General features: G+C 38.6%; 1 protein-coding gene across 3 annotated transcripts in view; it reads left to right on the top strand.

Moving 5' to 3' along the window:
• Nucleotides 1-13,529, top strand: part of SIL1 (SIL1 nucleotide exchange factor) — a 229,016-nt gene that overhangs the window by 154,117 nt on the left and 61,370 nt on the right. For all 3 annotated transcript variants that reach the window (XM_084636668.1, XM_084636670.1, XM_084636669.1), the window contains 2 exons: nt 2,315-2,506; nt 6,629-6,750. In XM_084636668.1, the coding sequence (XP_084492794.1) occupies nt 2,315-2,506; nt 6,629-6,750 (314 nt within the window). The remainder of the gene's footprint in view (nt 1-2,314; nt 2,507-6,628; nt 6,751-13,529) is intronic.

Below are 13,529 nucleotides of genomic sequence, written 5' to 3'. Positions count from 1 at the left end.
GATGCCAATCTGCCTGGGAGCGTCACCCAGAAACATCACAAGTTTGGAAATACAGATATACCATACATATCTATAACTTTCCTTCTTATAGTCCAGTAAACCTTGAAATGCCCCTTTTGAGGTGCCTCACCACCAGCAGACTCTTCTTCCCTGTTACTTGTACTCCCCTGTGCTCCCCCTTTTGGGTTCACATCCCTCTTTTCAACCTGTTTTTCCTGTTAACTTCACATGCAAATAGAGGTTCCATTGTGTTGGTTTTACAATGCTTCATTTACTTCAGCAGCAGGGATAGGTGAATAGATATGCTTTTGTCTGGCAGAAGCCCTGTTTGTCTGCCATGTAACAGAATTTTAAACATAATTTCAGGGTATATAGGTACACATTTTCTTATAGAGTGTCAGTACATGCATTTCTTACTTATATTGATGACCAGTGTATCATTGGCTTTCATTTGATAACTTACTGAGCACTTGTTTGATAAGTACTATGAAAGCAGTGTGTTGGGTGTAATGAGTTTGTCAGGCCTGATAGGAGTTGCTCACACAGAGTACTGAACCCTCTGCCATTGAGGGGATCCTAGGGTCACACCATGTCCTTCAAAAACTATTTTAATAGATATGGCAACAACTGGGATAAAAACAACTACATCTAATGGATGTAAAATACTCCATTTTGCATCATTTACTACTGTAAGGACCAAATTCATCCCTGGGGTAATGCCACTGAAGTACAGTTGACTTAACACAAAGGATGAACTTTGCTTTATAACCCTATTGCTCATTCTCCTTTGTTGGGAGAAATGGGGGTAGTGTTTATAGCAATTTAACCAATGCAAACAGTAGCACAAATTGTACAGCTACCATTAGATTGACAGCGATTTAACTTTCATCCCTAAATTGTTCTCTCTGACAGCTTGAGCCCACAGATTTCTTTTGCATGAACCATAAAGTAAGTGTGTGTGTGTGTGTGTTTAATGCTAGAGTATGTTAGGTTGGAATGAGCAATGAAATCGAAAACCTTTTGGGCTCAGGTCCTCTCACACCATTCTCTTCCGTACAAAGACAAGTACATTTCCATTCTTTGATGTGTCTGTTCATTCTTAAGTGGACCCTGGAATGGTCTTCCTTGTTTTCATAATCTTCCTGACCATGCTTCAACGTATCTCACATTTAGTCTTTTTTCTCTGCTTCCTTTCTGGCTTTCTCTATCTATATATCAGTAGTTTCAACTCTGTCCCTCCACACAGTTTAATCACTGTTAATGGAAGAACTTTCTTCTATGCAGTTCTTGCTACCTGGAACAACTTACCTGAGTCTCTTCACCTCATTAACTTCTCATCTCTTTTCATATCTCAGCTGAAAGTATCTCTCTTCTTTCTTACCTTCCACATGTGACTTATAGTCTCACCCTCTGCTGTTACCGAACTCTCCAAAACTTCATAGGGTATTGTTTGTATGAGAGATATTATATAAAATAGAGTTCTACTGCACTGTCACATCACCAGACTGAGTATTTGACATATTCTTGCCCATTTTAAAAGTGAGTTTAAGGAGTCAGGGCCTTCATCACAGCAGCCTGCCCAAATTCAGTTTAGGGAGCTACCTTGATGTTTGTTAGATACAATAATCTCTATTTCCTATCCTAAACTGTTGTGCAAGATTGCTGGATGCTCTTAAATAGCTGCTGCCTTCCTGAGCGTATGCTAGGTGCCTGCATTTTAGTGGTTGGTAAAGTGATACTGGAATTTGTCATCTCGGAGCCTTTGGGATGCAAGACACTGTATAAAAATGTGAGAAGATGATGATGATAGTATTGAATGGACTAAATATTGTGACACTTTTAGCCTTATGGCATATCAAGAGTAATGCTTTTTTATTTTGGTTGATCTTGAACGATGTGTAGGAAGGGGATAGAGAGATGATATAGAATGGTAGGTGCAGACAAAGCTGAGGTAATTTCTTCTCTCTTCATATTAGTATCTAAGGGCCAGATTTTAAAGGTATTTAGGCACCTAAAAATGCAGATAGAAACTTAGTGGAATTTTCAAAAGCTCAAATTCCCCCTGGTTTCAGTTGGTGTTAGTGTGATTTTTAAAAGTGTGTAGATACCTGAATGCCTATTTGCATCTTTAGGTGTCTAAATACTTAGAAGATCTGTCTCTAAATCTCTAAATCAAAGGCCTCAAACTCACTGAAGGTTAAATTCCACTTCTAAGTTATCTGTAGGCTGGGGTGTACCTTTAGGATGATGTACTCCACTAATCCACTATTTTAACATCTGTATTTCTTTTGGTTTTACTTCTCTCATTTCTAAGACTAATCTGGAAGATGTGAGACAAAGGTTCCGTCCCATAGAAGAGCTGAAGAAGGAGTTTGAAGAACTCAACATGAAGATAGAAACTGATTTTGAAATTATGGTGAAATTAATCAACAAATTCAATAGCTCTACTTCTACTCTGGATGAAAAAGTAGCAGCACTGTACGACCTTGAATATTATGTTCATCAGGTGAGGTAACAAAAAAACATTAACAGTTGTTGTGTAAAATCCAGGGAATATGGTATCATAAATGTGGTTTTATTCTTCTTTTTAGTATCCGATAATACATATTACTTAATTATGGCAATCCAAGGACAATAAGCGATTTCACAGGACAACTGCAGCCTTATTTTATATCTGCATTTCTAATACATTATTATTCTAAATTGATAAAATATAATCACTGTAGAGGCCAAGTTTTCACAATTTGCGGTGTGTTCTCAGCCCTCTGTATGTATCTATCTTTTTGCATGTGGTTGATGAAGATGGGTTTTATTTGCCATTTGTGTGTATATTTGTACTGTTGAAGTTATTAGTCAGTGCCCTGAATGCCTTGCAGGGTACAGGGATGGGTACTTTATAAATATAAATAAAATTATTATTCTTTTATTATTACATGAAAGGCATCTGTTGTCCTGTGTGACTAGGGTGACCAGATGTTCTGGTATTACCCTGATATGAGGGGCTTTGTCTTTTATACAGACAACTATGCCCCTCCACTATGGAAAAAAGAAGTGTCCCAATTTTTTTCATACTTGCTATCTGGTCACCCTATGTGTAACCCTTCATGATTATCTCTCCTCATACGTCTCCATACATTATATCAAGAAAGGGAACCCACGCATGCTCACACACATACAGAAAGTCCATCTTTTAGCTCAGAACGACTTAGAAATGGGATGTAGAACCTCTCAAATATGGGCCCACAGGTGACCAGAATTTGTTAGACCACCAAATAGCTGTCTGATGGTATGTGAAATGAGTTTCAGTTCTCAGTGAACAGTTACCCATGTCCCAAAAATCATTTTCAGCACCTATTTGCTTTCTTGTGTACAATCTCAGTGCAGAGACCAAGGACAGAATGGACCTTGTAGAGAAAAGTACCCTCTTATATCACATGCAGATGTGGTTCTGACACATTTGGTTTGAAGCAGATTGACAGAGGCAATATGGGGAAGCTTGCAATACTGTTCTCAGTGCTGAACCTTCTCTGGGGAGTTCAGTCTCTAAAGATGTTAATCTGGCACCTTTCACTAGCATGAAATGTATTTTAAAAACAGTTTTTGGGAGAAGCAAGGTCTGATGAGAAGCAAAGTCCATCTGCCAAGCTGCAAAAGAAAAATCTTTTCAAAGTATTATTTCCAGAGTTTTTCATCTCCTATTCCCATACTGAATCTTTCTCACAGACATTCACAGAGTGGCAAACCTTGTCACTCTCTTAAGAATGTAATCAGGGGAGGAAGCAGTGGTAAGGGGTCAGGGATTGGATTAGATTAGATTGGGGTTGGGTGGTAGAAGGACTGGATTGGGAGATTTACCCAACTTGATCTTTCACAGAGAATCAGCCCAGGGTCACGGGTCTTCTCCAGCTCTTATTTTGCCAGAATCAGTTGGCCCTGTACTAATCAGGATTCAGCTTAGTGTGTTTGGGTAGCTCTTGAGAGACAGAGAATGTTGTGATGTTTTCTGTAACATGCAAAAAACAAAGCAAGTATAAAGAAAACAAAGCATAACTCATTTATGAACAGAGCCCAGAGTGTTCACACCCCAGCGCACACAGAGCCTAGGCCCCTTTTTATAGTTTGCAGTCTCATTTTTCTCTCTCAGATTATTTTTTCTTCTTTCCTTGTCTTTCTTCCTTCCCACTTCAGAACTGCAACACCATTTTACGGTGTTAATTTCCTCTCCTCTCTGTCTTATTGACAGTCTTCTTTTCTCTTGTTTCTAATATCTCCTCTATTTTCTCTCTCTCTCAATCTCTCCCAATTTAAAGTTTGCTCCCACTGTGAGTACTGTCATATTTACTTGTCTCCCATACCCCCATCTCCACTGCATGCTTGCTTTATTGGAGTGCTTTTATGAACTTGGGCTTTCTTCTCTGCTGTTTTCAGTGGGCTGGAGCTAAGCATTAGCTATAACAACACTGCATACATTGCTCAGCAATGCATTCCCAGCTCTGCAGGTAGGTTAATGCTTATGTGCTTTAAAAAAGAAAAGAAAAGAAAAAACAAACAATGTGAGGAGTAGCAGTTTTCACAGCAGATGCCAAGGAACAAAATAAGGTTAAAACATTTTTTTAAAAAGTTTGTATATTGTTTTTACAATTTATACTCCAGTCTTGTGACTTGGACACCTTTCACTGGAACTGGAGGTAGAATATGGGACTCACTCCCAGGTGAGAGTAGAATGATGACTGACCTCACTGTGATCAGTACTAAATGCAAAACTCATGTTTTTTTATTTGGCTTTCCCTCATTAAGCTCTTTATATAGACATATCTGCAAAGTGTAAACTAACCAATTTATTGTTCCTACAGACTGAGAGAGACTTGATATTTCTAGTTTTAAATATTCTTAAATATTACAGTGATTGAGCATAATCAAGGAGATTAGATTAGATTTATATTGCAGTTAAGATCACTCTAGAGGAGGGTTGACTCAGAGAAAGGAAAGGAGATACATGAGGTCAGGTTTATAGAAAAATTAGAAGAATGTGATCCAAAGGACTGAGGAAAAAATGGTTGATGCAAACGATAAATAATCTCACAACTGGACTCCAAGGTACCATTGATTCTTGCTGAGGAGCAATAAATTGCCAAATGAAATGTTGGGTACCACCTCATAATGAATTATAGATAATACATGTAAGCCTAAGCCCTGATTCAGTAGGATTTAGGCAGTGAAGTCAATGGCAGTGAAGTCAATGAGGTTATATTAAGCACATGGATCAGTGTTTGTATGATTTGGAATCTTGCTTTAGGTATTTGACCCATAATCAATTTTGTTAAAGGAACACTGTCAAGATAAAAAATATTTTACTAATAAAAATTTAGATTATTAAATTTGAAACTAATCTGCTAACTCTGTTGTACTCTATTTGGAGTATTTTGTTACTATTAGCACTTCAGTCAGTTTAGTCAGGGAACCTGGACCGATCAGTTTTACCTTGTCGACCCAACAGTCATTTTTGGTTGTTTTTCAGCGTTTCTGTCTCCATCACCAAACAGGAATGGTGGGAAATCTAAAAACAAAAAGTTCCATGAATATACAAAACAATTTTGAAAATTCCTTGAAGACTGCTCTCTAGTAGATTTTTGAAAAAATCCTTCTTTTAAATTTAGCAGCAGTAAACTTTGCACTAAATAAGCCTGAACTGCTTGAGACTCTCCCTTTAGGTAACACTTGCAGGCACTTTTCTAGTGTTGATTCAGATTTATTTTTCCCTCCTTTTCCCCTGTGGTAGCCCAAAATCTGTTTCAACTCGAAGTGCAGCAGATGAATGTAAGAATATTAGAACATAGGAATTGCCATAGATGATCAGACCACTGGTTCATCTACTCTGGAATCCTGTCTCAGAGTGGTCAGCCCAGTACTGGCTGCTTCAGAGGAAGACACAAGAAACCCTGTAGCAGGCACTTATGGGATAACCTGCATCCAAGGAAAGTTTCTTGCTAGCCTCTATTAATTCGAGGTTGGCTTCTACCATTCAAGTTAACACAGTACCTTGGACTATATTAATGTAGAATGTCAGGAATAGTTTGTCCATCTCTTGCTTTAACCAGAAGCTTAGAATGTGAAGTTAGTGCATTATTGCTGCTGCTGACAGGCTGCTTGACAATTATTTCTAACACTTCAAGCCTGCCAATTACAGCTCACTTTGTGTATATGTATAGCACACAATTCCCTATGTTCCCAATAATGGCCTTCTAGTGTGAGAATAAGTGAGAATTTACTTTGTTTTGACAGTGTCAGGTTCCCTGAGTTAACAACACGTGTCAGGGGAAAGTTTTGATAGCTAATCAAATTATTTGAATTTTCAGTGATGCGTTATATATTTGATAATAGCCACCTGTCTGCGTATATTATTTCTGGAAGTGTGGAATGTGATGCTCACAGGGAGCAGTGTATGATTTATGAGCCATGATTTTTTTCTTCAATTTTAAGAAGCTTTCAAAACAAAATTCCAGATAGATTTGGAAAAGATAAAATTTATTTAGATGTTATGTTCTAAAGTACTCTGCTTGAAAACTTGATGGGAACCCAAGTGATGCATGTTAAGTTTTATATTAGTGTGGAATCTATTCATTCATAGGTGGACAATGCAAAAGACTTTCTTTCCTTGGGTGGACTTCAGCTTGTGATTAATGGAGTAAACAGCACCGAGCCTGTGCTAAAGGAACATGCTGCCTTTGTCCTGGGAGCTGCACTATCTAGGTGAGCAGTGTGTGTGTGCTCACTGGGAACGGGGGTGGGGGAGGATGAATGGGAAAGAATAGCTTTTTAAGAGATCAGATAATCGAGATACTTTTCTTCACCTTTCTGAACAGATGGGTATTTTATCCTATCTGGTACACACGAAAAATTCCCAGGCTAGTGGAAATGTGACACCAGAGAAATTTCCCTTCTCTTCTCCTTCCCTTTGTCTTTTCTTCACTTCTCCAGGGAATAGTTCATTTTTGAATAGTGAGACTGTGACATCAGATATACTTTAGTGTTCTGGGAGAACACAAGTCAAGGTTATGAATCCAGGGGCCTAATTTTGCCATTGAAATGCACATGTGTAATTCCCATATTAAAGCTAAACTGGCATTGGAATTGGTGTCAAGAAACTGAACAGATGACAGGCAGATCTGAAAGGTGTTTATAACACACTGAAAGATGGCTACCACAGAAAGGAATCCATTTTTCCTCATGCTACACTGTGTTCTAATGTTCTTCAAATTGTAGGAATGTTGGCAGCTTGGGTTTGAATGTTGGGTTTTTTTAAAAGCTTTTATAGTGAGTGTGGTGGGGAAGGGATGCATATGAATAATACAGAGAAGTCAAGAAGGCTGAAAGCCAAAAACCTTTTTAACACCCCCCCCCCAAAAAAAACCAAAAAAAACAAAAAAACCCTGTTTGTTCTTATGCCTTGAAATATGGTCACACTTTTTACATCATCGTGAATTATTTGTCATTTTTTATTATATAAAAGCTAGTATTTCTTTTAGAGGCTTATGTACAGTGAGACAGATCCTAAACTGGTGTGAATTGGCATACTCCATTGACTTCAGTGAAGTTACACTGATTTACACCAGCTTACAATCTGGCTCACAGTTTTCAGACTGAGCTTGAATTTTTGGTCTCAGTGAGCTCTACCAAGTAAGCTAAAAAAAATTTCAAAACTCAAAATGAATTCATGTGATAGACTGGTTTCTTTGTCAGACATTCTCTCAGAACAGAAATGCAATCCCTGAGAGAGCTAAAGCAACACAGTCATGACACAATAAATTAATGATATTGTGATCTGAATGTATATAATTGGCTACTAATGCATGTGTATTTTTTCTCACTAAATTACAAATGCCTGTTGTGGGGAAGAAGTATATCTTTTTCAGATATGGTACTAAAGTACTGTTCTTGCAAACATTTAATTTTTTTTAAAAGAGCTTTCTGACAGATGTCAGAGTAACAGCCGTGTTAGTCTGTATTCGCAAAAAGAAAAGGCGTACTTGTGGCACCTTAGAGACTAACCAATTTATTTGAGCATAAGCTTTCGTGAGCTACATCCGATGAAGTGAGCTTATGCTCAAATAAATTGGTTAGTCTCTAAGGTGCCACAAGTACTCCTTTTCTTTTTCTGACGGATGGTAACCTTCAGTGGTTCAGATGATGTACTGTCTCATTCCTTCGTTCCCATATTTGAGGAGCTTTTTATTCTTTTTACCTGGCTGTGCTTAAACTTTCTTATTAAATAGACATTTACATGCCGACATGTTTAGTTTGTGATATCTGGTTAATTTATTTGCTGAGTGCTTATTTTGTGTTTAAAAAGAAACTTTTTTTTTTCCTTTTTAAACTTTCCTCAACACATTTTTTTTGCATTGTTTTTTTCTAAATCAAGATTATTATTACTATTATTGTTTATTAAGCCTGTGTTGTTGCATGGGTGTGGCAGTTAGGTGAAGATGATCCACGTTCTGTGCAGTCTCCTTCATACAACCGATGAATGTGTTGCGTGCACACACACTTAGCAGTAGAATAAGGGTGGTGATTGGGTGAGTTACCTCTGATATCACAGTGGTCTAGGACTCTTATAATTCATGAAGTCAGAATGGCTGAGAACTTAAAAATTAGGTGGTAAGAGACCCTGAATCCCAGTGATGATTGAACCTGGTGATATTCTAAATGAAAAGAGCTCTCAACCATGCTTGTAGCTGTCCATCACTTCACACTGACTCAATGGACATTCTAGGCTTCTGAGTGACACACAGAGAGAGTGGCAATCCTAGAATCTTCTTCTTTGTTTATTTGTATTGCAGTAGTGCCTAGGAGCCTCATATATGGATCAGGATCTCCTAGACGAACGCAGAACAGAAAGACAGTTTCTGCCCCAAAGAATTTACAGTCTATTTCCTGGTCTACACACAGATTTTATACTAGTATAACTATTTCAGTTATGGAAGTGATATTTTTTTAACCAATTTAGTTTCACCAGTGCAACCCCTGGTGTGGACACAGCTATACTGATATAAAAATCCGTCTGCAGGTGTATCTTAGTCTTCTTCCCATACAGGAATAAGCTATATTGGTATACATACTTCTATACTGGAGTAACTGTGCACACACTTAAGTGTATTGTACTGCTTGTAATGTGTGTGTGTGTGTGGTGTAAATGATAAAACTTTTGTGTGTAGACAAGGCCTCAGTATAATACAAGAAACAATAAGTAGGTACAGACAGACTGGTAGAGGGGAACAAAAGGAAGCCTGAGATAATAGGAAACAGAAGTTCTAGGTTCTACTTCTGGCTGTGCCACAGACTTCCTGTATGACTTTCATCAACTCATTTACTTTTGTTTGAAGGTAGCCAGTTGAAATAGTTTTATTCCATTTTAGATTAATTGAAACCAATTGTGGTTTAGAACACTAAATTGTCTCAAACTCTGCACAAATCTCAAACTGAAGACCTTTCAGCTTTAAAATGAATCAACTTATTTTCTTCAAACTTGGTTTGTCTTTAACTCTGGCCACAGAAAAGTATGTTTTTTCCAAACATATTCAGATTTATTCAGAATGATGTTGCCACTCCCCCCTGAGGTGCAGCAAAACCACAAACTTCCATACCTTTGACCCAGTGATATTTTGCTGTCAGTGAGTTCTCGAAGATCTCTCGTTCAGCTTACTATTATCTTTTACTGGAGACTGTTACTTTTGTATTGTCAAAAGTGTGTGTGTGTGTGAGTGAGAGAGAGAGTGCCCTCTAGTGGCTGGGTTACAGTAGCTTTGTGCTACAGGCTTGTGTTTTTGAAGTAGAGGGTCCTGGGTTCTATTCCTCTTGCCACTCATGTTGTTTTTATGTATATGGACAAGGTTTTGTTTTTTTTACAAGTCTAATCCTACTGATGTACTAATCAAGTTGTGTGGTTGAGAGGAGAGAGTGTTGTTGTGGAGGAATGCAAGAGTTCATCTATTGTTTTTTCAATTAAGGCGTTAGTTTTGAGGCTCTGGAAAACTGGGCTTAGCCACCTAGTCCGTGATCACATCAAGTGTTGTTCAGTATGGTCAGATCCCTTTAAATAGTACCATTATTTTAACTACTGCAACTTGCTGTTTTAAAACCTCAACAAAATGTTTTCCGTTCAGGAGTTTGCAGAACTAAAGTTAATTTAAACAATTCTCAAGTGTTGTGATTGCAAATAAAAGTTAAATACACTAACAAAAATAATTGTTAGGCTTGTGCTATCGTACGTTTAGGTATCCATAATTCACTAACAGTATATGCCAATATACAACATTATCTGGATTGTCAGTGATTGCATTAGCATAAAAGCATGTTAACATTTATCCAGTGCTGCTAAAATTTAAATATATATAAGTATAAAATATTAAGATTTAGCATTCTGGAAGCAAGTAAAACTACTGTATGGAAAAAGCTTCTGCATACTTTTGATTGTACACTGGAGTACCATCTGAGTGACAGAGTGTTAGAACCCGAAGGTAATCAAGATTCACACCACTGGGTCCTAAACATCACAAAAATGTTAATGTTTTATGCAAAGAGGAGCTATAATAAGCTGAGAATATTTCCAATGAGAGAAGAGTCTTCTGATGTCCTGAGACTATTTACAGCCTGTAAAATTCCTCGTTGTGTAAATCAGATACAGGGAAGCCCATGGGCAAATTGCATCTATATGTTTCACGATATCAGATATAAGTACAGCAATAATATTTTTGTGTACTATCTCAGTCTTTAAAAGATTTACATCAGAAAACATTTTTTTCACTTTTGGTAATTTTTAAAATTAAATATTTGTAATAAAGGCATTTTCATAAACAGTGTACAAGGGGAAAATAAACTATTTTCAGTTTACAGTGCATATTTCATCCCAAGGGATCCCAAAGTGCTTTACAAACTTAACAAGCTGATCCACTGCTGAAATGCAGCCACATATGGGATAAAGTACAGCAGATGTTTAACAATGCATAGCGGTTTGACACAGTAGTTTAGGAGAGGAGTGATAATACCAAGCATATTTATATAATGCTTTTCCACCATAAGTCTCAAAGTAAGTGTAATTGTCTCCATTTAACAGACAAGCAAACTGACACAAAGAAGTGACTGGCCCAAGGCCGCACAGCAAGGCATTGAGAGAGCCAGGATTAGAACCCACATTTCCTGACTCCCAGTTCTGTTCTCTGGGACACACTGACTCCATATCCAAAATACCTAGAAACAAATGCACCCATTTATGTTTGGGAAAGCACAAAGTGTTCTCGCATCAGAGGGATAGCCATGTGAGTCTGGATCTGTAAAAGCAGCAGAGAGTTCTGTGGCACCTTATAGACTAATAGACGTATTGGTGCATAAGCTTTCGTGGGTGAATACCCACTTTGTCGGGTGCATGTAGTGGAAATTTCCAGAGGCAGGTATAAATATGCAAGCAAGAATCAGGCTAGGGATAATGAGGTTAGTTCAATCCGGGAGGATGAGGCCCTCTTCCAGCAGTTGAGGTGTGAACACCAAGGGAGGAGAACTGCTTTTGTAGTTGGCTAGCCATTCACAGTTTTTGTTTAATCCTGAGCTGATGGTGTCAAATTTGCAAATGAACTGAAACTCAGCAGTTTCTCTTTGAAGTCTGGTTCTGAAGTTTTTTTGCTGCAGGATGGCTACCTTTAAATCTGCTATTGTGTGTCCAGCGAGGTTGAAGTGTTCTCCTACAGGTTTTTGTATATTTGCCATTCCTATTATCTGATTTGTGTCCATTTATCCTTTTACATAGGGACTGTCCAGTTTGGCCGATGTACATAACAGACGGGCATTGCTGGCACATGATGGCGTATATTACCTTGGTGGATGTGCAGGTGAATGAACCGGTGATGGTGTGGCTGATCTGGTTAGGTCCTGTGATGGTGTCACTGGTGTAGATATGTGGGCAGAGTTGGCATCGAGGTTTGTTGCATGGATTGGTTCCTGAGTTAGAGTTACTGTGGTGTGGTGTGTAGTTGCTGGTGAGAATATGCTTCAGGTTGGCAGGTTGTCTGTGGGCGAGGACTGGCCTGCCTCCCAAGACCTGTGAAAGTGAGGGATTATTGTCCAGGGTGGGTTGTAGATCACTGATGATGCGTTGGAGAGGTTTTAGCTGAGGACTGTATGTGATGGCCAGTGGAGTTCTGTTGGTTTCTTTCTTGGGCTTGTCTTGCAGCAGGAGGCTTCTGGGTACACGTCTGGCTCTGTTGATCTGTTTCCTTATTTCCTCCTGGGGGTATCGTAGTTTTGAGAATGCTTGGTGAAGATCTTGTTAGTCTCTGTCTGAGGGGTTGGAGAAAATGCGGTTGTACCTCAGCGCTTGGCTGTAGACAGTGGATCGTGTGGTGTGTCCAGGATGGAAGCTGGAGGCATGAAGTGTTCTCGGTGTGTTTTGCCCAGTAGGCCTTCTCCCCACATCCAACATTTTTTTTTTTTGCCTATTTCCTCTCTGCCAGCTTTGTGAGAATCTCTCCCTCTCCTGAGGTATTCCTCATTCCAGTATTTTTCTGGGATGTTTTCCTCCTTCCTCTTCTCCGTGTGCCTTCGTTCCTTCCTTGCACCTTCTCCTGAAGGTAGCTGAAGCAATGAGAACTAGGAGGTGTATGGGGTATCAGTTAATTAGGCTGCTTTCTCCTGTTTCTTCCTGCATTGAGAAATAGCTGAGGAATCATCAGGAGGAGCAATGAAGGCAGCCAGGGGAATAGCAGGGGTTTAACAAAGATGGTTTGTCTCAAGCAGTTGTTTCGCTTCCTGTTTGTTTTTCTTACAACGCCCCTATTAAACTAAATGAACATTCATACAGTAAACGTCCCACTAACCAAATCAACATCCAGTATTCATAAATTACAGAGCAGCCTGACATCACTTTCATCACAGAAGGTTTTAGACCCTTCAGTGCTACTGTGGTGGGGGGGAGTGACATGCATATTTACTTTCCTAAAAAATACAACGCAGAAGAATAAAATCCTTTTTCTCAAAGTCTAATGAATCTGTCTGCTGTGTGTAGATATTTATTCTGTGCTCAGTGCCCATCACCATGATATCTGAGCACCTTATCTCTAGAACCTAGATCTTTATGCCTTCCTTTCTCACAAAAGGTGGGTCTGTTACCAATGTCCATCAGTCATTCAGTGATGTCAGTTCTCCATTGTATGATTTTCCTGTTATATCCAATCGCAGTCTTTGTTGGGGTAAAGAAGTAAATAGCGCTTGCATCTGAAAAGTTCACTTGTCAAGGGGGAAAAGTTTCTACTAGATTTCAATCATTTGAAATAAAGTCAAATTTTGCACTGAAACCAGTTGACAGTTGCTTCTGTTAAATAACATTAAGGGTCTGGCATAAAGCAGTAAAACCCAGTAAAATTAAAACCAGTGCATCCTTAACTCATAAGGACATAAGAATTTCTGGACAGGAAAATAAATCTACTCAACCTAGCAAGCCGTGTCACTATACATTTATTTCAAATCCATATTCATGTTTGTCC

This window comes from Lepidochelys olivacea, assembly GCF_965140295.1.
Source record: "Lepidochelys olivacea isolate rLepOli2 genome assembly, chromosome: 8".
NCBI lineage: Eukaryota > Metazoa > Chordata > Testudines > Cheloniidae > Lepidochelys > Lepidochelys olivacea.
The sequence above is the reverse complement of the archived record's forward strand: the minus strand, read 5'-3'. Positions and strand labels throughout refer to the sequence as shown.